At 38.2% G+C, this 22,980-nt stretch overlaps 1 protein-coding gene and 1 non-coding gene across 4 annotated transcripts in view; one reads left to right on the forward strand and one right to left on the reverse strand.

Annotated features, from left to right (window-relative positions):
- The window catches only part of NFATC3 (nuclear factor of activated T cells 3), a 98,512-nt gene that overhangs the window by 9,197 nt on the left and 66,335 nt on the right, over positions 1–22,980 (reverse strand). Inside the window, exons 6-10 of one of the 3 annotated variants that reach the window (XM_055412472.2) lie at positions 21,781–21,921; positions 19,215–19,270; positions 17,978–18,104; positions 10,818–11,819; positions 633–736 (exon numbers count right to left, since the gene is read on the reverse strand). In XM_055412472.2, the coding sequence (XP_055268447.1) occupies positions 636–736; positions 10,818–11,819; positions 17,978–18,104; positions 19,215–19,270; positions 21,781–21,921 (1,427 nt within the window). In that variant the 3' untranslated portion in view covers positions 633–635. Of the gene's footprint in view, positions 1–632; positions 737–2,607; positions 9,066–10,817; positions 11,820–17,977; positions 18,105–19,214; positions 19,271–21,780; positions 21,922–22,980 lie in introns of those variants that run through there. The other 2 variants (XM_088830111.1, XM_055412471.2) reach the window with 2 other exon arrangements.
- On the forward strand, positions 3,004–3,111 carry LOC129547405 (U6 spliceosomal RNA). The gene has a single exon (XR_008684078.1). It is a non-coding gene; the product is annotated as a U6 spliceosomal RNA (small nuclear RNA).

The following is a 22,980-nucleotide window of genomic DNA, read 5'->3' on the forward strand; positions in this document are numbered from 1 at the left end:
TCTCAGGTGGCTTTGAGAGTCTTTGAAGAAAGGAGCTCTATGAGGGAAAGCGAGAGTTATGGTTGCTTACTGAGGCTTCAGGCCCAGCCGGCTCCCTCAAAAGCAGACACCTCCCAAGTAGAGTCCCAGATGAAACTACCAGAAATGCAAAGATGGGCCTAAAGGGAAGGTTCAAGGGTAAATTATCCAAGTTGCCTCTGGCAAATGGCTAACATTTCCTGCTTTAGTTCCATTCCATACTGCCTTACGTCAAAACTTAAAAGAGAGTACTCGACCAGAAATGAGTAGGCTTATACGCCTGATGAGCAACTACATTTACTCAGCACGCAAGCCATAGAATTCATACAGATAGGCCTCCCTATGCTTTGGTTTAATAAATCCAATCAAACACTCATTTGCCTTTTATTCAAACCCAGACTAAAATTGTTAAGTACAAGTGTGAGGGCCTGAGTGTGGTTAAATTTACAAAGCAGAGTGTTAAAGTTTAGCTCCAAAGATGACGAGTACCAGATGATCCCCTACCAGAAGATGCCCATGGATACCCCCTCCTCTATAGCACATGCAAATCGAGCCACTGCATGCAAATATCAGACTTGGGCACAAAACAATGATACATTTCAATCAACACTCACCCTCTAGATTCTCCAGAAAGGAGGTGGACATGAGAGCTCACTGTGGTTAGGCCATTTCTCTGCTGAACCTGATGGCTGGTGTTCCAAGTCAAACATAAACTGGTCTGTGTCAAAGAAGACAACATCACTACTGAATGGAACAAACCAGAGGGTGACAATCTACTGCATGCCCAGCTTGTTTTTTTCTATAATCAAGAGGAATTTACTTTTCCTTTACCTGCCAGTCATGGCATAAAATGGCTCCCCACATTTTACTGGATAATATAAATACTGGAGTCCAGAGAGTTCAGGTAATGCTGATTTATTTTCTAAATTTAAAAGGGCAGTAATTTTTTAAAGTTACAGTGATGGTTTTCAGTGATTGTCAAGCATAGATTTAACTTTCAATAAACTAGTTTCCAAATACTTGTCTGTGGCTATATCTTTTTTTTTTGGCCGAGATGCCTGTCACACAGAACCTTAGTTCCCCAACCAGGGATTGAACCTGCGGCCCCTGCAGTAGAAGCACTGGAAGCATGAAGTCTTAATCACTGGACCACCAGGGAAGTCCCTCTGTGGCCACACCAGAGTTATTTGGGCACTTAATAAAAAATAAACTTCTGGGCTTACTTTAGAGCATAGAATCAAAATGTCTAAGGGTAGGAACCCAGAACACTATACGCATAGGTAAATTTGCAGGTCATGGAGGAATGTTTTTTAAACTAAAGTTCACATCTATTAGCATGTTATGAAATCCATAGAGTAAGCTGAAATCAGGGGCTTCCCTGGTGGCTCAGAGGTTAAAAGCGTCTGCCTCCAATGTGGGAGACCCGGGTTCGATCCCTGGGTTGGGAAGATCCCCTGGAGAAGGAAATGGTAACCCACTCCAGTATTCTTGCCTGGAGAATCCCATGGACGGAGAAGCCTGGTAGGCTACAGTCCACAGGGTCGCAGAGAATCGGACACGACTGAGCAACGGAACGGAGGGAAGCTGAAATCAGTATTAAAAAAATAGAACAAAATAGAAGACGGGCTACATTTTCTTTAATAAAGGTTAAGAATTGGCTTGTGAGACTTTCACATTAGTTGTATGTTTTTTGTTATGTAATGGATCCATGCTATAAAACTTACTGTTAGAAGTAGTCAAAATGTTTGAAAGTCAGTGTACTCAAGAAGAGTTGCTATTGTCAGTTTTGTGCTAATGGATGACACACTCAGATGCCCAGCTAAAGAGTCCACTATACTATGAGGCAGCCTCCTCCTTTGGCCTATAAAAAATTATTTTTGGCCTTTGCTGTATGAATTCAAATAAAAGGACATAACCTTTTATTAGACTCTAGAAGAATGCTTATTTTATCATGGAAGAGAAGAAACTATACATAATCTCTGTGAACTAGCTGATACCGTACCCTCCTCTTAGGCAGATAAAAAGAGGGAAAACCAAGGAGCAGCCAATCTCCTTGCATTCAAGTGAGTGCAAAATGCAGCCTCACTAAATGGGTCAAAACAAAACACAAAAGCCAGGAACTCTTTATGCTTAGACAAAATTTTTCTGCCTGAAGCTTTTTTATTACTAAATTTGAGATCACTCACCTAGCTTCAGGGGTGACTTAAGCATTACAGTACCGTTAAAGGTCTGACTGAACTGAACTGAAAGGTCTCCCTTATGAGGTTGCCCAATCTTCACAACTGAATCCTTCAAAACAGACTCTATGGTACAGAACATGGGATTCCAGGTAAATCAGCACATAAATTAGAAGAAAGAAAGAAGTCCAGGCCAAGATACACTGGGGGCTTTTGTGAGTCGGCTGATACAGCAGTAATTTCAGATTGTACTTATGGAAACTTGCAGCCCTCAAAACCTTCTAGTTCCTTGAAACTCTGCTGACAGCTCCAAAGAACAACTGATTTATCTCTATCACAAAAACTTTGGGCAGACATTTAAAGAATTAACACTAATCCTTAAACTCTTCCAGAAGATTGAAGTGAAGGGAACACTTCCTCTCATTCTAAGGCCAGTATTACCCTGATTATCAAGGCCAGACAGACACTACAAGAAAAGAAAACTACAGAATATAAATGGGAAAACATCCCATGTTCAAGGGCTGGAAGACTTATATTGTGAAAATGATAATACTACTTAGAGCAATGTATAGATTCAATGCAATCAAAATCCCAACAGTGTTTTTGCAGAAACAGGAAAACCCATTCGGAAATTCATATGGAATCTCCAAGGACCCTCAAGAGCCAGAACAGTCTTGAGAAAGAATAAAGATGGAAGACCAACACTTACTGATTTCAAAACTTACTACAAAGCTACAGTAATCAAAACAGTATTACACTGACCTCAGGACAGACATACAGGCCAAAGGAATAAAACAGCCCAGAAACAGTGCTTACTTCAGCAGCACACATACTAAAATTGGAATGATTACGGAGAAGATTAATATGGCCCCTGTGCAAGTATGACACGCAAATTTGTGAGGCATTCTGTATTTCTAAAGAATTTTAAAAGAGTGGATATATATACGTATAACTGATCCACTGTGTTGTACAGCAGAAACTAACACAACATTGTAAACCAACTACACCCCAATTAAAAAAAATAGCCCAGAAACAAACCCTCACAATACATGGTCAATTAATTTTCACTTTCAAACAAAGGTTCTATTGGACATACACAGGCAAAAGAATGGAAGCTGGACTCATCCCTCATGCAAAATTAATACAAAATTAACTCAAAACAGATCAAAGGCCTAAACATAAGAGCTAAAATTATAAAACTCTTAGAAGAAGAAAACATAGGGCAAATCTTTATGATCATGGATTGGGCAATGATTCCTTAGCTATGACGCTAAAAGGACAGGCAATAAAAGAAAAAAAATAAATTGTACTTCACCAAAATTAAAAACATCAAAGAATCATAAAATCAGGAGAGTAAAAAGACAAACCATAGAATGGGAGAAAATATATGCAAATAATTTATCTGATAAGAATTTTAATTAATTTATTTTTAACTGAAGAATAACTGCTTTACAATACTGTATTGGCTTCTGCCATACATCAACATGATGGTAAGGATTTAGTATTTGAAATACATAAAGAACTCCCATAACTTAACAACAACAACAAAAACCTAACAACTCAACCAAAAAAAATGGACGAAAAGATCTGACTAGCCAGGTCTCCAGAAAAGATAAACAAATGACCAATTAGTTCATGAAAAAGGTATGCAACATCATTAGTCACCAGGGAAATGCAAATTAAAACTGCCATGATACCACTTCACATCCATTTAGAATGGCTACTTTTTTAAAAAATATAAGTGTTGGCAAGAATGTGGAGATACTGGAGCCCTCATGCACTATAAATGTAAAATGTTACAGGCGCTGTGAGAAAAATACCAGTTTGGCAGTTCCTCAAAAAGTTGAACAGAGAATTCTACATAATCCAACAATTCTACTCCTAGAAAACCCAATGGAATTGAAAATAAAGACTCAGATACCTATACTCCAATATTTATAGCATCATTATTTACAACAGCGAAAAGGTAGAAACAAACCAAATGTCTTTTCAACAGATATATGGACCAAAAAAATACGGCATACATATACAATGTAATATTATTCAACCATAAAAAGGAATGAAATTCTGATATATGCTTTTAACATGCTGAACCTTGGAACCATTACACTATGTGAAATAAGCCAGACACAGGAGGACAACTGTCATATTCTACTTGCATGAGGTATCTTGAGTAGGCAAAGTTATAGAAATAGAAAGCTGAACAGAGGTGACCACATGCTGGACTAGAATGAGATAATGAGGAATTATTGCTTAATGCCTATAGAGCTGTTGCTTAGGGTGATGAAAAAGTTCTCTAAATAGACAGCAGTGATGACTTCACCCTACTGTGAATGTACTTAATGTCACTGGACTGTACACTTAAATGGTTAAAATGGTTAAGCTTTATGTTATACATATTTTACTGAATTCTTAAAATTTCAAAAACAAACTGGGTTTTCTCATGGGAAAACACTGTATGAAATGACTGAATGAGTTTTTCACAGCTCTATCATTAACTCAAAGCAACACCCAGAGGATTTTTAGTGTCGAGTTGTTCAAATGGGGTAGCTACATGGTGGGTATTATTTATGGGAACTTTCTGCCTCTGAAATAAATATGTTTAAGGCTGGATGGCACATACACACCTCCCAGCAGAGTATTCATGAGAATCGTTGAATCCTAGTTAAAAGAGAACGTTCAATATTATCTACCTTCCTCCACTTCTGAGTCCTTAAGTGACTAAACACCTCATTTGTGACCCACCCTCATCATTGGCTATGCGTTTGTTTATTTATTTAAATACAACAAACACCAGTAAAATGAGCATTCAACAGGTAGACTAGAACACTGACAATATTAACTGTGCTGCTCCTCCATACCAGCATCCTGATTCTCCCATCCAAGTTAATCACCTGAATCTTGCACTTATCTTTCCCTAGGAACTTGACAGCAGGTTCATCTGCTTGTCACCTATACTAAACCACAACAGCTGAGGTCACATCTAGAGTCCCTGTTTACAGTCAAATTAGCAATTGCCCTACATTCAGGATCAGCATGTTACTGCAGAGCCTGCAAGTGGCAGTGTCAGTTTTCACCACAGCAGCAGGTCAGGCTATATTTAACGTGTACCCTCTTCTCTGCTGAAGAGCTGCAGCTGCGATTCTGTTAGTTTGTGAACAGAGAAGGACAAGAGGGAACTGAGGGATTCTAATGGAAAGTTCTCACTGGTTTCAGCTCAATCACAAATTAGAAGAACCTGCATTTAAAGGTCTAAGATTAGTTTAACAATATTATAATCTTAATTAAAAATGCTTAAAATACAGCTGTGACAATTTCTACATTTTTGTACTGTCTTGTATATCACTTGGTCCAAAGCTGGGACATACACACGATAAAGCACAGAAATGTTTAGGAAAAATTACAGTTCCAGGCACACAAACTTTAACACTGGAGTAAAAACTCAGATGTAGCACATGCTTGTCAAGCAGGGACAATGGTATTAATACATCTAGGTAGCAAGGAAAAAAGAAAGTAGCAAAGGAGTTTTTAACAATATCCTAACTGGTTGAATAAGTATATATTACAAGCCTTCCAAGGAGGCTGCTTGAAAGAGAACATCAATTGGTAAAGGTTGGTATTCTGCTGTTGCTATTATCCCAAGGAATAAACCCCTCTGAGGAGGGAGCCACATGACTCTGAAAATGTTTCTGAGACTCACCTGAGCCTGGAAGATTTATGTGAGGAGCCCAAATCACCTCAATGAAACCAAACAAGGATAACTGCAAAGTTTAGTCTTGGGTTCCAAAAACTACATGCAAAAATCCACGGAGGTGGGGCATGGGGTGGGGATACAAAATGGACATGATTCAGTTATGACTAATGACTAGTACTTATGATTCACTAAATTAACAGCAAGATGGAAATAAGAAAATCCCCTGACGTAACACCAAACTGATAAAGTTTTCTGAACAAGGAAGGTGACATCCCCAATCCACTTTTGAGCTGGGTAGAGTGTTGCCTTCTGGATACGGCACTATGAAAAGGAACTAAACCCCAGGGTTCAAACAGAAGGAAACAAGCATGTTAGCGAGGCTGAGGGAAGGATGAAATTGCTCAAGTGTTTTTAACACTTAGGAAAGAGATAAAGATTTCACACACATGAAGGATTATCACAGAAGAATAATTAGATTTGTTCTGTATGATTTCAGACACATCAGAGTCCACACAAAACAAGGGCAGCTGGAACTTAAAAGGCCCTGAAATGTTCCAAAGAGCTGGAGAGGAAGAGACTAACAGGAATATAATATTACTAGGGACCCCAGATAATGAATTCCAGTGTGAAAGAGGAGGATGGAATAGAGAGGCTTTAAGACTTCATCGCTAATGAGAACCTAAAATTTTAAGATTGCCCTGGTCCCTCTCACAAACCAAAGCTCTGCTGAGAAAATAGCATTGTCTCTCATCTATTCTGATGAACAGATGCTACTCTGCAGATGCTCTACATTCACAGTTTCAGACTACAGACTGATGAGAAACATAACTGCAAATACTGAAAAAACTCCTAGTGTCCTGAATTGGGAGCTCTGATTTGGGTTTTATTTATTTTTCTGACTTGGGTTTTTACTCTGCTATTAAATCAGTGTTAACCTAGATGACCTTAAGCTCTGTAAAACTCAGATCCCCTACCTAGAAAATGAGGGAGCTGTATTATTTTCAATTTGTGTCTTGAATTTCCAAGCTGAGGTGCACTAATATCTTCTCTATTAAATATCACTGAATTTATAATAAAAAATTAAGGTGTTGATGTCTGCATATCTAAAGGTAATAGACAAGTTTGAATGAGTCTTGACAAATTCTATTTTAATTAGAAATCTCAAAAATAAAAGTATATTTTGCTTTAATCTTTGATTTAAAAAAGGGGTAAATAAATATAAAACAGAAACAGGGTTAACAAAAGTTATTAGGATTAGATGATAAATATATTTTTCCTTCCCTGGTGGCTCAGAGGTTAAAGCATCTACCTGCAATGCGGGAGACCCAGGTTCAATCCCTGGGTCGGGAAGATTCTCTGGAGAAGGAAATGGCAACCCACTCCAGTACTCTTGCCTGGAGAATCCCATGGATGGAGGAGCCTGGTGGGCTAGTCCATGGGGTTGCAAAGGGTCAGACACGACTGAGTGACTCATTCACTTCACTATTTAGTACAACACAAATTTTTTAAAAAATTACTCATGTCCTCTAGTTGTAGAGTGGAAAATTACTTTGTACTTAATGCTTAGCACAATATAGAAAAGTTAAAATCTGAGCTCAAGTTAACTGCAAAGTTCACTTTAAGTAGTATACTTCCAATCATTTTTGGTATGTTTCGTGGCTTATTTTTAAAAAATTACTCTATTAATAAGTTATGTTAATCTCCTGCTGTACCTAATTTATAAATTAAATTTTATCATATGTATGTATATGTGCATAGGATGCTCAGTTGCTCAGTCATGTCTGTTTACAACTCCATGGATTGCAGCCCACCAGACTCCTCTGTCCATGGGATTTCCCAGGCAAGAATACCGGGTGGGTTTTTATGACTTACTTTTAAAGCTTACCAGAAAGCAGACATTCAAGTACTACAGAGTACAAGGCCTATGAAATACATAATTGTCATTTTTTAGTGATTTATATTAAAACTCTGCAGAACCGTAGGATTTTCTAAGCATCTAGACATTTACCTTCAATGGCAAAGCTAAATAACATAATCAATGAGTCAGTTGGCAAATACAAAAAATTCATTTTAGAGTTCATGTTAAGCACCAAAACGCAAAAAGTATACATCCAAGATATACAATCCATCCAAGATATACAATCCAAAATGCGCAGGAGTGTATTTTAATCCCCCAAACCCCTCTTTAATTATGGTTAGCACCACTAAGCTCCTGTCAAGTCTCCTGACAGGTGGCAATGAAGGAATTCTGTAGCCAGTCCCTGTCCTCTGTGGGGCTACAGTCTAGGAACTTTGCTTAACTGTGAATGGGACAAAACTGAAACTGCTTTTTTACTTGCCCTCATAGATCTCATTTTTTCAGATTCTCTGTTTCTGCAATACATTTTCACATAGTCAAAAGATGAAATAAAATCTTCATAAAACCTTTCTAAAAGTTCCAATTTGCTGTGCCCCAAATCACTCAGTTCAGTTCAGTCGCTCAGTCGTGTCCAACTCTCCGTGACCCCATGAATCACAGCACGCCAGGTCTCCCTGTCCATCACCAACTCCCGGAGTTCACTTAAACTCAATGTCCATCGAGTCGGTGATGCCATCCAGCCATCTCATTCTCTGTCGTCCCCTTCTCCTCCTGCCCCCAACCGCTCCCAGCATGAGAGTCTTTTCCAGTGAGTCAACTCTTCGCATGAGGTGGCCAAAGTATTGGAGTTTCAGCTTTAGCATCAGTCCTTCCAATGAACACCCAGGGCTGATCTCCTTTCGAATGGACTGGCCCAAATCACTCAGTCTGTAGTAAATTATAAAGAGTAAATTCCAGTTTTGGTGTGTTTCTAGAAGAAAAAAGTTTTCACTTGGAAAGAAAATGAGCTGGAATATTCCATGAGACCTGTTTAATAAATCTTGTACCTTCCGTGCCATTACTGAAGAGGTAGGTCATCACACTCCAGGTCTCACCCTATGTTTCAGGGACTAAAATTTTAAACACAAACCCTGAAAGAAATACTAGTGTGACGAATCAGATGCAGTTGTGTACAGACATTCATGCAGTGAAATTCTACACATGCATTCTGGAAATTGTTCCACTATTCTCGAGGAATGAAAAAAAGCTTGCGGGATCCCATTAAGCACTCAGTTAGTTCTAACCATCATGGCCTGCTATTGGTGGGGCAGCTGCAGTGCTGCAAAAGAAAAAAAAAAAAAAAAGACCAGACTGAAAAGATCTGATTCCAGTCTCAGCTCTACAACTTACCAGTTATGTGACCTTCAGAAAGCCTAATTCTCTAAATGAAGCTATCTAGAGGATTCAGACAGAGCATGAGGTGACTGAATAGCATCACCAAATCAATGGACATGGGTTTGAGCAAGCTCCAGGAGTTGGTGATGAGCAGAAGGGCCTGGCATGCTGCAGTCCATGGGGTTGCAAAGAGTTGGACATGACTGAGCAACTGAACTGAACTGAGAGGATTCAGTAAGAGTTTAATTAGATAACAATGCTACAAAAATTGTAAGTTTTGCTTTAGTTTAATTATACCTTTTGTTTATACGCAAATGACCTGGCCAATCCCCCTGGCGTTTTGAAAGCCATCCTCTACTTGCCATCTGCCCTCCAGCCACAGATAATCATGCTTTCCCAGACACAGCTTTATTTTCTGCTTCTGTTGTCTGATTTTCCCTTTGATTCTCACTTACTGATATTACACTTGATCTTAGCCAAAAGGTTAAGAAGTGATTGATCCTCATTTACTGAAAAATATACTCATTCTCCAAGACTGGCTTAAATGTCATCTCCTCAAGGAAGCCTCTTTGAATCCTTCTTATAGGATCCTTCACATCTTTTTGCTGATCTCCTAATGTGCTTCTTTTATATCTTGGTTGTAAGTGACTAAGACCAACTGTATCATTGTATCCTCATGTACTAATATGACAGTAAAGCCGTGGTGTCAAGTTGGGGATGGGGAAAGGGTTCCCACATTTTATCATTTTATCTTCCTTTTCTCTTTTGCTTGGAATTTGGAATTTAACACCAGCTTTGCAACCAAGTAGTAAATAGCCTCTCCAGATGTATAAAGGAGAGGACTGACCTACAGTTAACTTTTCAATAGATTACAGAATCAGAACTAAAATTCCATTTCCATATTTCATACTGAAAAAATGTTACAGCTAGCTTTCACTGTATTCCTATTTAGACAGTTTTTCACTACCATATAAATGACAAAGCCAAGAATAAACTCTAATAAAATTATTACCTGAAAATTCCATCTTGGGAAAATTTTCAACTATTAAATTAATACTGCAGAATCTGCTGTCCAATTTATGATTTCATAAAAACAGAAGTCTGCACACCAACTTGTTACATTTATATAAATAGCTTCTTTTTATCATGGTGCCAACAGTTGTACCAGCAGCAGCAAACCAGTCTGGACTTGTACCATCATCACTATCTGACTCAGCAAGCTGGCAGGGCCACAGAGAAGCAGGTTCTTCACTTGTGAAGAATCTCTCAAGGACAGGAACTCTACCCTGATACATTTCTAGTATTTCTAGCATCTAACTCTTGCAAAGGGATGGGATTCTGCAATATTTACTGAATTAAATTTCTGAATTCCATTCTCTAGACGCTGTGACCTCACTATATGTTCTGGAAGAAAATCTGCCCAATAAAGCTCACATCTTCAGTTCCATCACAAATAGGTGGTAGGTTATTACTCAAGGTCTTAGCCTTCACAACAGATGTAAGTGGTAAAATAGACTTTAAAGCATGTACATTCATGTCTATCTCTCCAGAGTCATATATTAACATATTTCTAGTAACAGCAACTTATTAAAAAGCCCAACCATATGCAATAAACAATCGATGGTAACTTTCTCAAGACTCTTGAGAAGGAAGTTCCTGATTCGTCACTGCTTCAAGAACATAAAGATGAACTTACCATCATCTAAAGTGATGTCCTGCAGACCAATTGTAGAAAAATTAGGTTCCTGCTCTTCAGGTTCAGGTTTAATGTTCACAGTTGCCTCATCAGGTGGAAATGAAGCTGGATCACACAAACTGTGACATAATAAGGATGAAGGTGCAGAAATACCTCCCTGGCCTGTACTTTGTGCTTGAGCTGAGTGCTGTCCAGAATGCATTCTGGTGGCTAGAGACGGTGATGAGGCAGTTCCTGAGCTAGGAGACTGGTAAGGCATAGGCTGCAGCTGAGGAGATGGTGGCCCAGAAAGTGGCGAATTGGTCAGGGGATGAGAGGCTGCTGAGGAAGCGGTTGTAGCAGTCCCTGAATGTGAAGGACCATACATAATGGGTTGTAACTGAGAGGAAGGCTGACCTGTGACCTGATCGGCCACTGGAGAAGAAAGAGATCTTTGTCCTGTGTTTGAACAATGGTATCCCATTGACTGCAGATGAGGCAGGGTCTGCACAGAATGAGGTGTGTGGGCTAAGAGATGTCCTGTTGAGCCTGAATTTGAAGAATGAAAAGGTATGGATGATGGTGTTTGACAGCCAAGATTTATTAAATTAGGCAGAGTTGTATCCTGCTGAAACAAAACTGGATCAAATTCTTGACTAGAGGCAGCATTAACAGGAAGACACGTTGGTCCATTGAATACAACATTAGTTTGCATAGGCTGATAGGAAGACCCCAAAGGAGGTGTTGGTGTGACTTGAAAAGGCTGGTGCACGACTGAAGAAGATATCATATGCTGTTCTTTACCAGCACTCTCTTCCCTACACTGCAGCTGTGGCAGATGGGATGCGGTTACCATGGATGCATATGTTTGCTGGATGGGACAAACCAAGCTTCTCTGTGCAGACAGTACGCTGTCATGTAGGTGTCCTGTATCTGAAGAAGTCCTCTGAGTCTGGGCAGGATGAGGCAACGACGGAACTGAAGACAAGTCAATCTCTTCTCTGTGTTCTTGCTTCATCAAAACTGAAAAGGAAGAGATTAAAGCAAATGTTATTACATAATACATAAAATAATTATGAAAAGCCTTCATTCTAGGCTATAAAACTATATCATACATTCAAGTCAGGGGTTAAAAACTTAAAAGGCTTCAGGGAAGCCACATAATTTATAAACATATGTTTTTGCTAATATATGTATGGGTATCTCTGGAAAGATGCACAAGAAACTGATAACTGTTGGGTTTACTACTGGGAAGGGAAACTAGGTGAATAGGAGAAGACTTACTTTTTACTGTAAAAAGTTTTGGGGCCTTTTGAATGTTTTTCACCATGTATATATATTATCTATTTAAAAATAAATAATTTTTAAAAAACCCGAAGATCTTCATGAGATAGAGATTATTATTACCGTGCCTCACAGATGACTATACTGAAGAGGAGATTAAAGACACTAAGATCTCGCAGCAGCTAAGTGATATCATAAGGTCTTGAACATAGGTTTTTCTGCCTTCTGATTCTTGTTCAGGTATTTCAAGTTTGGTTCATTGTGTCTACTGGCTCCTGACCTCTCTAATGTCTTTTTTCTTCTCCCCCTAATGTCTTGATGTACTTACTTTTCCTCTGACTTTGGCAGAACTAGAACTCTGTCCCTGGACTACTGGATTTTTTTCATCTTTTACTTTAACTCCAACTCTGGTCTCAGGAAAGCCACAATGAATCCTATACCCAGAGTCATATTTCTACACAAGGAGGGAGAATATCCAAGAAAGCCTATTCTCATCCTTTAATCCTGAGTGGAACAGCTAGGATCCTTGGTTACATAAATGACTGGTTATCATGTACTAAAAAGGACACAGAGGGACTGAAAACTACAGCATAACATCCACCTTTATTTGGTGATCTAATCCTTATTTCAAAAGCATCGGAGAAGACTCTTGAGAGTCCCTTATACTGCAAGGAGATCCAACCAGTCCATTCTAAAGGAGATCAATCCTGGGTGTTCAGTGGAGGGACTGATGCTAAAGCTGAAACTGCAATACTTTGGCCACCTCATGCGACGAGTTGACTCACTGGAAAAGACTCTGATGCTGGGAAAGGTTGTGGGCGGGAGGAGAAGGGGACGACCGAGAATGAGATGGCTGGATGGCATCACCGACTCTGTGAACATGAGTTTGAGTGAACTCCGGGAGCTGGTGATGGACAGGGAGGCCTGGCGTGCTGTGATTCATGGGGTCGCGGAGAGTCGGACACGACTGGGCGACTGAACTGAACTGAATCCTGATTTCTACGTTCCTGATCATTATCTGGGTATCCAGTCTGAGAACTCCGCTCTACTAAATCAAGTGCATGTTCACTCTGCCACATCAAGAATTAATTCTTTTGGTCTATAAGGAATTCAGACTCCAAAATGATGTCCTCAACACTGGTCTATAGTAATTTATTCTTGTTTGGAGGGAAATATAGTTAAACATATCTTACTGTATCTACAATGAGATGAGTTTTGGAAACAGATTAGTTCTGCCTTTTGTATTATACAAGCTATTTCTCAAATTTAGAATGTTGAAGAACTGAGGAATCCAGAAAAAAAAAAAAAGAGATCAACTGGTCTGCTGCTGCTGCTGCTGCTGCTAAGTCACTTCAGTCGTGTCCGACCCTGTGTGACCCCATAGACAGAAGCCCACTAGGCTCCCCCGTCCCTGGGATTCTCCAGGCAAGAACACTGGAGTGGGTTGCCATTAGTGGTTTTCAAACCATAAGAAGTCTCACACTCTTCTTCAAGTGATGGACATAGAATAGGATCCAAAGAGTAAAAGCTCTGGACTTCCCTTTCCAGTGCTAAAAGAGCACCCAAGGCAGTTTTATTCTCATAAAATTGCTTTTGCTTAAGATTTTATTTGAAGAATGTGTGCTGTGCTCAGTCACACCTGACTCTTTGTGACCCCCATGGACTGTAGCCTGCCAAGCTCCTCTGTCCATGGGATTTCCCAGGCAAGAATACTGGGACACGTTTCCTCCTCCAGGGTATCTTTCCAACAACCCAGGCATCAAACCCGTGTCTCCTATATTGGCAGACAGATTCTTTACCACTGCGCCTCCTGGGAAGCCCTTATTTGAAGAATAATACAATCCAAACAATTTGAAAATCACTGTTTAGTATTATATCCTCTTTTACAGAGGTTAGCCAGTAGATACACTCTGTGGCAGAACTGAGATTTGATCTTCTGACTGTAAGGCATGCTTTTCCTCCCAATCAAAACAACCAAAATATAAAAGACAGTTTACCCAGTCAACTATTTAGAACACAGGCTATAGCCTCCCACAAGCAAAATATTATATATGAGAGTTTGGCTCTAACACTGTCTGAAAAATCCCCATGATTCCAAAAACCAGAGCTCAAATGGTATCCCCGTGTACAAATAACTTCTGCTGGACTTCAGAGGGAGATACACTTTCTCTGGGGTGGGGGTAGGGTCCCCCACATTGGAAGTTCTGAAGCTACTGAATACAAGCTTGGCAGAAGTTCAAGTAGCTGAACCCCAGGGAAAGACTGTGTGCTCTATTACCGCCTGTGGTAAGGTTAATGTGTAAATCATACACATATGCTGCGAACTGTCTTCAGTCTAGAAAGCTAATGGATTGTGGTACAAATAATACTAAATATAATCCCTAATTAAAAATAATTTGTTTTTAAATTAACCACTTGTAGTTAATGATTATTCCCCCACTGGATACTGGTACTGGTCAGATCCCTACTGTGAGGAAGTTGCCCAAAAGGAGGCAAATGAACAAATCCTTTAATTAAAAATAAGCAACTTACAAATATATATAGTTTTTATAAGTAAAAATGAAAAAGGAATTATTGTTACACATAAAATGGCTAAAATCTCTACTATAAAACATTCATACAAATTAATAAGATAAACATAATAACTCTACCATAACAAAGGGTCATACAGTAGAATACTAAAAAGCTATTAAGATTCTGTAAAATTATCTGCTGATAAGGAAAAATAAAAATGTTCAGGTTATAAAATTAGTATATATAAGATAGTATGGTCTCATTTCTATTTTTAAAATGATGTAGCTATATATGGAATTAAAGGCTCTAAAGACGAGAATGATATAGTGAAAGAGAATATGGATGCTTTAAAAAAAGTTTTCAACTTGTCCTTTAAAAACGTTCACAGTAACATATTCACCTTTGTAAAAACTTTATTCAAAATTTCATTTTAGAAAAAAAGTGAAAAAAGTCAAATGTTACAGATAAAAGGTAATAATCAAGCACAATAAGGACTGTCTAAACACTTGTGTGTCCACTCTTCCTTCACTAGTGTGTGCCAACTGATTTGTATTCTGTCAACCACAAAGCCAGTGGTGACAGCTCCAGTCCAATCCAATGTTCTCTCTGCACTCCAGGGCCCCATTGATTTCCATTCTCATGCATAATGCCCTCGAGGACTCTGCGTTTATATTGTCCTCTCAATTCAAGAGCTGATAATGGAGAGGCATGATATCTGCTCCTTTCTGTCTGCCTGCTACCACCACTATGATGGTAGTAATCAACACCTCTAGCATGCTGACCCTACTGCCTTTTTTCCCCAACCCCAGAAGCTCTCTTCCTTTTCAGGTTAGATTCTACAGTTTCCCATCTCAAAAGAATTTAGTAACATCCAACCCTGGACGAGCCCTATTATTCATATTTCACCACCTGCCCTGAAGAATCTGAGCGCTGCTTAAGAAATTTACACAGGAGAGCTAATTAGTATCCATAAATTCACCAATATCAACATCAAAGGTGTCCTTTGATTACCCTATTAGGTTTCAGTGGTAACTTATTCTCCCCTCTCTTTATAATAACTTTTTCATATTTCTCCACACCATTAACCTACCAAATCACCCACATTCTCCTCTCTCTGCTCACAGAAGGAGGCTGCATGTCATTCTTTATAGGAACAAAACTGAAGTTATCATTTGGAAACTCCCTAAACTCTCCACTACTAAGTCTGTAAACTTTCCTAATGTACATCCATCTTGTTCATCTCCTTTACCTTCCCTCCTGTTTCTTTTCCCATTTAAGGTCCATGCCAATTGGGATATTTTAGATCCTATCTTTTCCCACTCTTCTCAGAAACCTGATATTCTTTATCATCACTGATGCTCTCGCCTTTGTATACTCAAAATATGCTAGCTGTTTGAATCATGTTTTATTCTTCCTGGGTCTCTCCTATATAAATTTCACACTCTACAGTTAGTTAATTTGAGGAAAGACTAAACTGGTCATTGACATCTTATAAACTGACAGAAGAACCATGGGAAAAATCATTCTTGAAATACAGATCTGATCATGTCACCTCCCTGTTAAAGTTCACTTCTTACAATTCTTAATACTCTCTGATCCAACCAACCATAAGGCCTTTGTATATGCTACAGCCTTTATGTGGAATGTTTTCCAATTCTTTATCTAATAGTAATTAACAGTATATACTATTCAGCCATACTGCAAAGATTCATATCTCATGTTTGCCTTTATTAGCTATGGGATCTCAGTTCACTCACTTGCCAAATGGGGAGGGCAACACTATCTACCTTATAGCGTTATGGGAGAATAAATGAGTTTGTATGTATAAACTGCTTAGAATAGCACCTGGCACACACAAAATGCTCTGTGTGCTAAATAAATGAACAAACGGACATAGTCTAGGTTAAGTTAGGAGCCCAGACTCTGGAACCTGACTATATATGATGTTTGGCTCTAGAATATATGCTGTGAGACATTGAGCACATTACTTAGCCACTCAGTGTCCTCATTTGTAAAATAAGACAACAACCTACCCCACAGGTTTATTAAGAGGATTAAATGAATACAGAAAGGGCTGAGAACAGTACTAAAACATAGTAAATGTTATGTAATTATAAACTATTACTATTATTTTTCTGTTATTAACTCAAGCATCATTTCCTCATAGAAGTCTTTTCACAACAAGTTAGCCTAGCAAGAGTCCCTCTGTTATTTTCACCCACAGCATTGTTTCCCTTTCCTTAACAGTTCTCATGTTTCTAACTAAAAATTTATCAATTATTTAGAGATTTATTAGCTTCTATTTGTTCCACTAGATTATAAGCTCCATGAGAGAGAAGCTAAGAGAGGTTTTGCTCACTTAGTGTGCACCCTTAAATACTTATTGAATTTATCAATAAATGAAATGGCTAACCAAAATCCTTAGTTTTCAAAGGTTTGAAAATTATCTGAAATATTTTATTACCAAGTAATGTATTAACATGATCAAGTAATAATAATTTTCAGATTCTGGAATATAAGCAGTCTTCAGAGGCTATAAATGAAATACAGCCTGGCTTTAAAAGAACATGGTGACAAATGAATGACTAAAAACCAGAACCCTCTCAAACTCAGTGTTTGTTCTTTTCATTTACAATAAACCCTTTAAAAGTTATCACAAGAATAAGTTTTGGAGAATAAGCTTCATTATAATATTTTTTTAACATCATATGTTCTGATGACTAATAATACAGCATCTAGCACAGAGAAGACCTCTATAAATGTTTGTTCTCTAAGAATGTAAACATCAGTATGAATTACTGCATATAATATTCATGTGTCACAATCCAGACCTGGAAAATTACAGCACTTGAGCTGCTGCAGAAAGAGGTGTGGAAGTCTTCTCTGTTAGGGTGTCTCTATAAAATCAGGAATTCTGCCATCAATGTTATATTCCCCCAAAGCCAACACATGCTATAGTTGCTGCTTGCCAAATGAAAAATTTAAGGAGAAATTTTCCATTTTGATTGGAAATGGTTGAGATGAATACACTACAAAACAGGCACACTGCTTTTTTGTAATGCTAAGGGCAGAAGGAAAGTTCACACATATTCAGACATCTATCCTTCCAACAGTGCTGGTGACCTCTGGTAACTCCTGAAAAACAGACTTCAAATCTACATTCAACCTTCTAATTTCCTTATGACAAATGACAACAAAAAATAATTGTTATAGTATCTAACATTTAAAGTAAATACAAACTTTACAGACGAGGTGTATATTGGGATTTTTATTCATTATAAGCACCCTATCTTAAACACACTAATATACAGGATTCACTGAATAACTTTTTATTCATAATGAAAGAAATCTCTAGAGTAAACCATCACAATAACTCCTCATACCTGGTGTGTAAGTAAAACGTTGAGACTGGCTTTTTTTCCTCTTGCCATTGCAAAGATAAAAGTGCACCTGCACTGCAGCTGTAACTGCTGGGTTATGATATGGAGGAACTTCAAGGACAATGTGAGCCTAAGGAGCATGGAAAGCAAGATTGTGTTACACTCAGAACTAAAAATGAAATGCACCTGCTAAACTCAACACATCTCATGAGCCTTAACTACTTGGGCTCATTATGTACATTAACTGGTCATATAAGTCATCTGGGGATTTACTCTAAGGATACTTCAGTCTTAACAGAGAAAAGCTCTTTCAAGTAAACCATTAAAGGAGAAATTGCTTTTCACTCACCTACTTGGGTTTCTAGTTGTAGCAGAAATCAAAAGTCTTATTATTTACTATGTAGTCAGATATTTTGCTCTAATAAATATTACATGTTACTATAAATCTTAAGTGAAAGTTTGTTCTAATTTTTAATCAAAGTTTAATAGCTCTAACATTGTGTTATAGTTTAGATTTCTTATCTTTTTTTTTTTTTTTCGGCCTCACTGTGTGGCCTGAGGGATCTCAGTTCCCTCACCAGGGATTGAACCTGGGCTACAGCAGGAAAAGCGTCAAATCCTAACCACTAGGTAACTCCTTTATCTTAAATTTTACATTGAAAATGTTCTAAATGGCAAAACACAAAATCTGTATCCAAGAATAATCTTACATATGCATAGAGAAAATTTTTAGCCCCAAATCAACCACAATCCTTAATCTAACTTCTCTAGGTCTTTGGAGAGCACTGTGGGAAGTGGTATTGTCTACCCCAGAGAAAATTCTGTCTCCATTCCAACCAGGATGAAGGGATCACAGCTTTCAGTGTTGAATCTTAGAAGGCTTAATGTGGATGAGTTGGAAAGTGTGTTAAATACAAAACCCGAGGGCTTGTCCTATTTTTTTGCCCATTGTTTAAAGTTCTTCACTGAATTTGATCTCTTCACTGAATTCAGAGAAGTAAATCAATGGTAACTTCAGTAAGAACTTCTAATAATCTTTCATTTCTAATTTCTCCTTCCCTATACACAAAAAAGGGGAAGACACCAACAGTTTATCTTTCCTAAACTTTATTTTAGTACCAGGAAAGCAGTCTATCTCATGTCCAAGCTTCTAAAAAAAGACTCATCTATACCACAAAGCAACATTATCTAATTTTCACATTAAGCATCTCAAATATTTCCAAAGAAATAAAATTCTTACCCCTTGGCATTTTTCCTTGATTATTTTCCCTTCTACTTCCCACTGAGGTCGTCCATCTATTGAAAGAAACAATTTACAGTTAAAAGGAAGTCAAAAAGCATGCAAACAAAATCTAACTTATTTAGTATCACAAATTTATTGGCAAAAGGAATCTTTATCTCACTGACTTCTGTTATGAAAATGTCTACCCACGGGGGGAAAAATGTGAAGAAAGATCTTAGACTACCTGAATTTGCAGGGCCTGCAGACTTTATTCTACTAAGTGATGTATGAAAATCTTCTGAGAACCTCTACAAAGTGGCGGCCAACTTCCTTCTGCTTGTGTGCCTTAAAGTAATGAGAAACTCATTCCCTAACCAAGCAACCCATTTCATCTTTGGATAATAACTGCTGCTAGAAAACTGCTGTCCTCATGATAGATAACATGTCTCCTTCGAGTACCCAACCTCTGGCCTAAGCACTACTCCTTGTAGCCACCCCCTAAAAATCTTGAGTGTCTCTGTGAGACAGTATTTCATACGTTTAAAAGCATATGTGTTTGCCTGTGTCTCCTTTTCTGCTGTCTAGCACCTCTAGTTCCGCATCTATTCCCTAAACAATATATTAGCCCTCCTGGTCACTCTTTTTTTGAACAGTCTTCCAGTGTGACCATCTCCCTCCAAATGCCTCAGGCTGAGGACTGAATAGACCAGGTGAGAAATGATGCAACATGACAGAGAGTGACTGAGGCTCTTGTCGTCTTACATGGAGATGCTGTGTCTCTGTGAATAAAAGTTATCTGAGGCAGCTATACTATCATGTAAGTGTCTGACACTTCACATGTGGCAAGCAAGTGTCCCTCAGTCTGAGACATTTCCTACTGCCAAGCTCAAGCTCCCACACTGTGTACTCATGCAGCTAGGTTGTTTTTTTTTTTTAACCCCCAGCCCTTGCTATGTTAGTTTCTCCCTACTAGACTTCATTTTCTAGGATTGCTTGGCTTGTCAAGATCTTCTTAGAAACACATGGGTCTTGTGAACAATTTGCTAGACTTTCCAGATCTGGGTCACCACAGATCTTTATTATCTGACCAGCACATTTTCTGTCTCTTCATCACAAGTGAACTGCTTACCTGAGAAGCACCCCATCTGCTACTAGTGCTCGCATTCCAGACTAAGGTGCAGCTATTCTAAAGCAATCTTTTCATGTCATGGGCATTCACCCAGTGAAAAAACCATACAAGTATCTTCACTGCTAGCATGACTTCCTCTGGTCTGTGAAGACTCGGTGAAATGCCTTCCAGACTGTGACTACCACTTTCTACTCCAACAACTAAGTATGAGCTACCCTTGTGCACAAATGCTATGCCTACTCAGAATTACAGCTCAGTTCAGCAATCATTTGCTGGGTCTCAACTTGCCAGGCACTTTGGGTTGCTGAAATAAGAGACAGGATACCCTACCTTCTGTCTGTGGATAAAAGGCAAACATAAACAGTTCACTACAATGAAATGTGGTGGTTACAATAATTAATAAAGATGCATTCTGGATGTACTAGGAGCACAGATGTCAGGGTCCTTAAAACGGAGTCTTGGCTACTATAAACACTGTGCAATGAACATAGGAGTATGTATGTTTTTTTGAGTTAGTATGTCTATTTTCTTCAGATAAACACCCAGAAGTGGAACTGCTGGATCATACGGTAGTTCTACTTTAAATTTTTTGAGGAACCTCCAAAATATTTTCTGTAGTGAATGCATCAGTTCACATTCTCACAAACAGTATACAATTCCCTTTTGTTCACAGACTTGCCAACACTTGTTTTTTCTAGCTTCTTTTTTTTATAATAGCCATTCTAAGAGGTATGAGGTGGTATCTACGGTTTTATGTTTTTCTTTTTTTCTTTTTGGCTTTGCCGGGTCTTCACTGTGGCATATGGGATCTAGTTCCCTGACCAGGGAATGAACCTGAGACCCCTGCATTGAGAGAATGGAGTCTTAGCCACTGGACTACCAAGGAAGTCCCTCTCTATGTTTTTGACTTTCATTTCACTGATAATTAACAATCTTCGTATCTGTTGGCTATCTATGTTCTTCTTCGGAAAAATGAAGAACTGGGATCTTCTACTTATTTCTCAATTGGGATTGTCTGATTTTTTACTATTGAGCTGGATGAATTCTTTATGTGCTTTGGAAATATTTTCTCTCATTCAGTAGGCTGCTTTTTCATTTTGTGGATAGTTTATTTTGTTGTGTGGCTTTTTAAGTTTGATGTAGTCCCTTTTATTTTTGCTGTTTCTGCTTTTGGTGTCAGACTAAAAAAATCACTGTCAAGACCTATGCCATGGCTTACTACCTAAGTTTCCTTCCAGTTTTACAGTTTCAGGTTTTACATTTAAGTCTTTAATCTGTTTTGGGTTCATTTTTGTGTATGGTTTAAGAGAGTGGCCCAATTCATCTGTTTTATATATAAGTAGTTTATATCTTCTTATCCCAAACTCTTAATTTATCCCTTCTCTCTCCTATCCCATTTGGTAACCATAAGTTTGTTTTCTATGTCTCTGTCAACTCAAATCTTATATTACTTACCTTGTCCTTTTTCAAGAAAGATGATTTTGGATTCTGGAAGAAAATTAGATCCAGTAACAATCATTTCATGACCTCCATTTACAGAACAACTGTTGATACTGTACTTCTCAATATGAGGAAGTTCTTGGGCAGACCGCTGAGCTGTTTTTTAAGAGTGGAGAAAAATAAATACTAGTTGATAGTCTTTCATATGTAAATGACAAATTCTAGCTATAAAAGAAGAAAATTCTGGGCTTTTATAAAACACAGGACAACAGTAACAATATATACTAAATAACTATGCTATTTAGAAAACAAAATACTTATTAGTCTTGTGATTTCTACATTATTAGACTACGACTATAGAGAAACTAATAAAGAGAAATTAATCAATGCCCGTAACTTATGTTGACTCCAACTACCTCATCCACTTTTCTCTTTTTAGCTTAATACATTTCTTCCCTACAATTTGCCTTTTAAACTTGGCAAATTTAATATAAGAAAAAAACTAAGTCCAAACATGCATAATTATATTCAGTTCAGTCGCTCAGTCATGTCCGACTCTTTGCAACCCCATGAATCACAGCATGCCAGGCCTCCCTGTCCATCACCAACTCCTGGAGTTCACTCAAACTCATGTCCATCGAGTCAGTGATGCCATCCAGCCATCTCATTCTCTGTCGTCCCGTCTCCTCCCGCCCCCAATCCCTCCCAGCATCACAGTCTTTTACATACAATTAAAAAAAGACAAGTTTCTGAAGGACAAACACCAAGTAAACCTTTCATCAAGAAAATAGCCAGATCATCAAGACATCAGGATTACATTTTGGCCGATCTTCTGAATAACTAAACAAAGTATACATGAAGTACACATTTCAATACAGAATTTTAAAAAATGAGCATAAATATTTCTTAGTGCACTCTACTCTTCCTTCCCAGGATATGTGGACACAATTTATCTTAAAGTCTGTAAGTCATTATTTAAAGTATTAACTTTTCCTTGGTGCCATCATTTTCTGATATCAACTGATTTCAATTGTTGTATTTTCTGGAGATCCTATTTCTGGCCTTTCTTTTTTTAAAAAATGTTTGAGTTTCAAGCTATACTTCTTTTGACTGCTTAGGTTCAGGGTTTATTCCTGTCAAAGCTCTCAATAACTACATTTCTCTCTGGATTAAAATAAAGTGTGGACTATACTTTCTTTTTCATGTTTTGGAAAT

This window comes from Moschus berezovskii, chromosome 22 (assembly GCF_049115385.1).
Source record: "Moschus berezovskii isolate FMDL1 chromosome 22, NW_MosBer_1.0, whole genome shotgun sequence".
Taxonomy (NCBI): Eukaryota; Metazoa; Chordata; class Mammalia; order Artiodactyla; family Moschidae; genus Moschus; species Moschus berezovskii.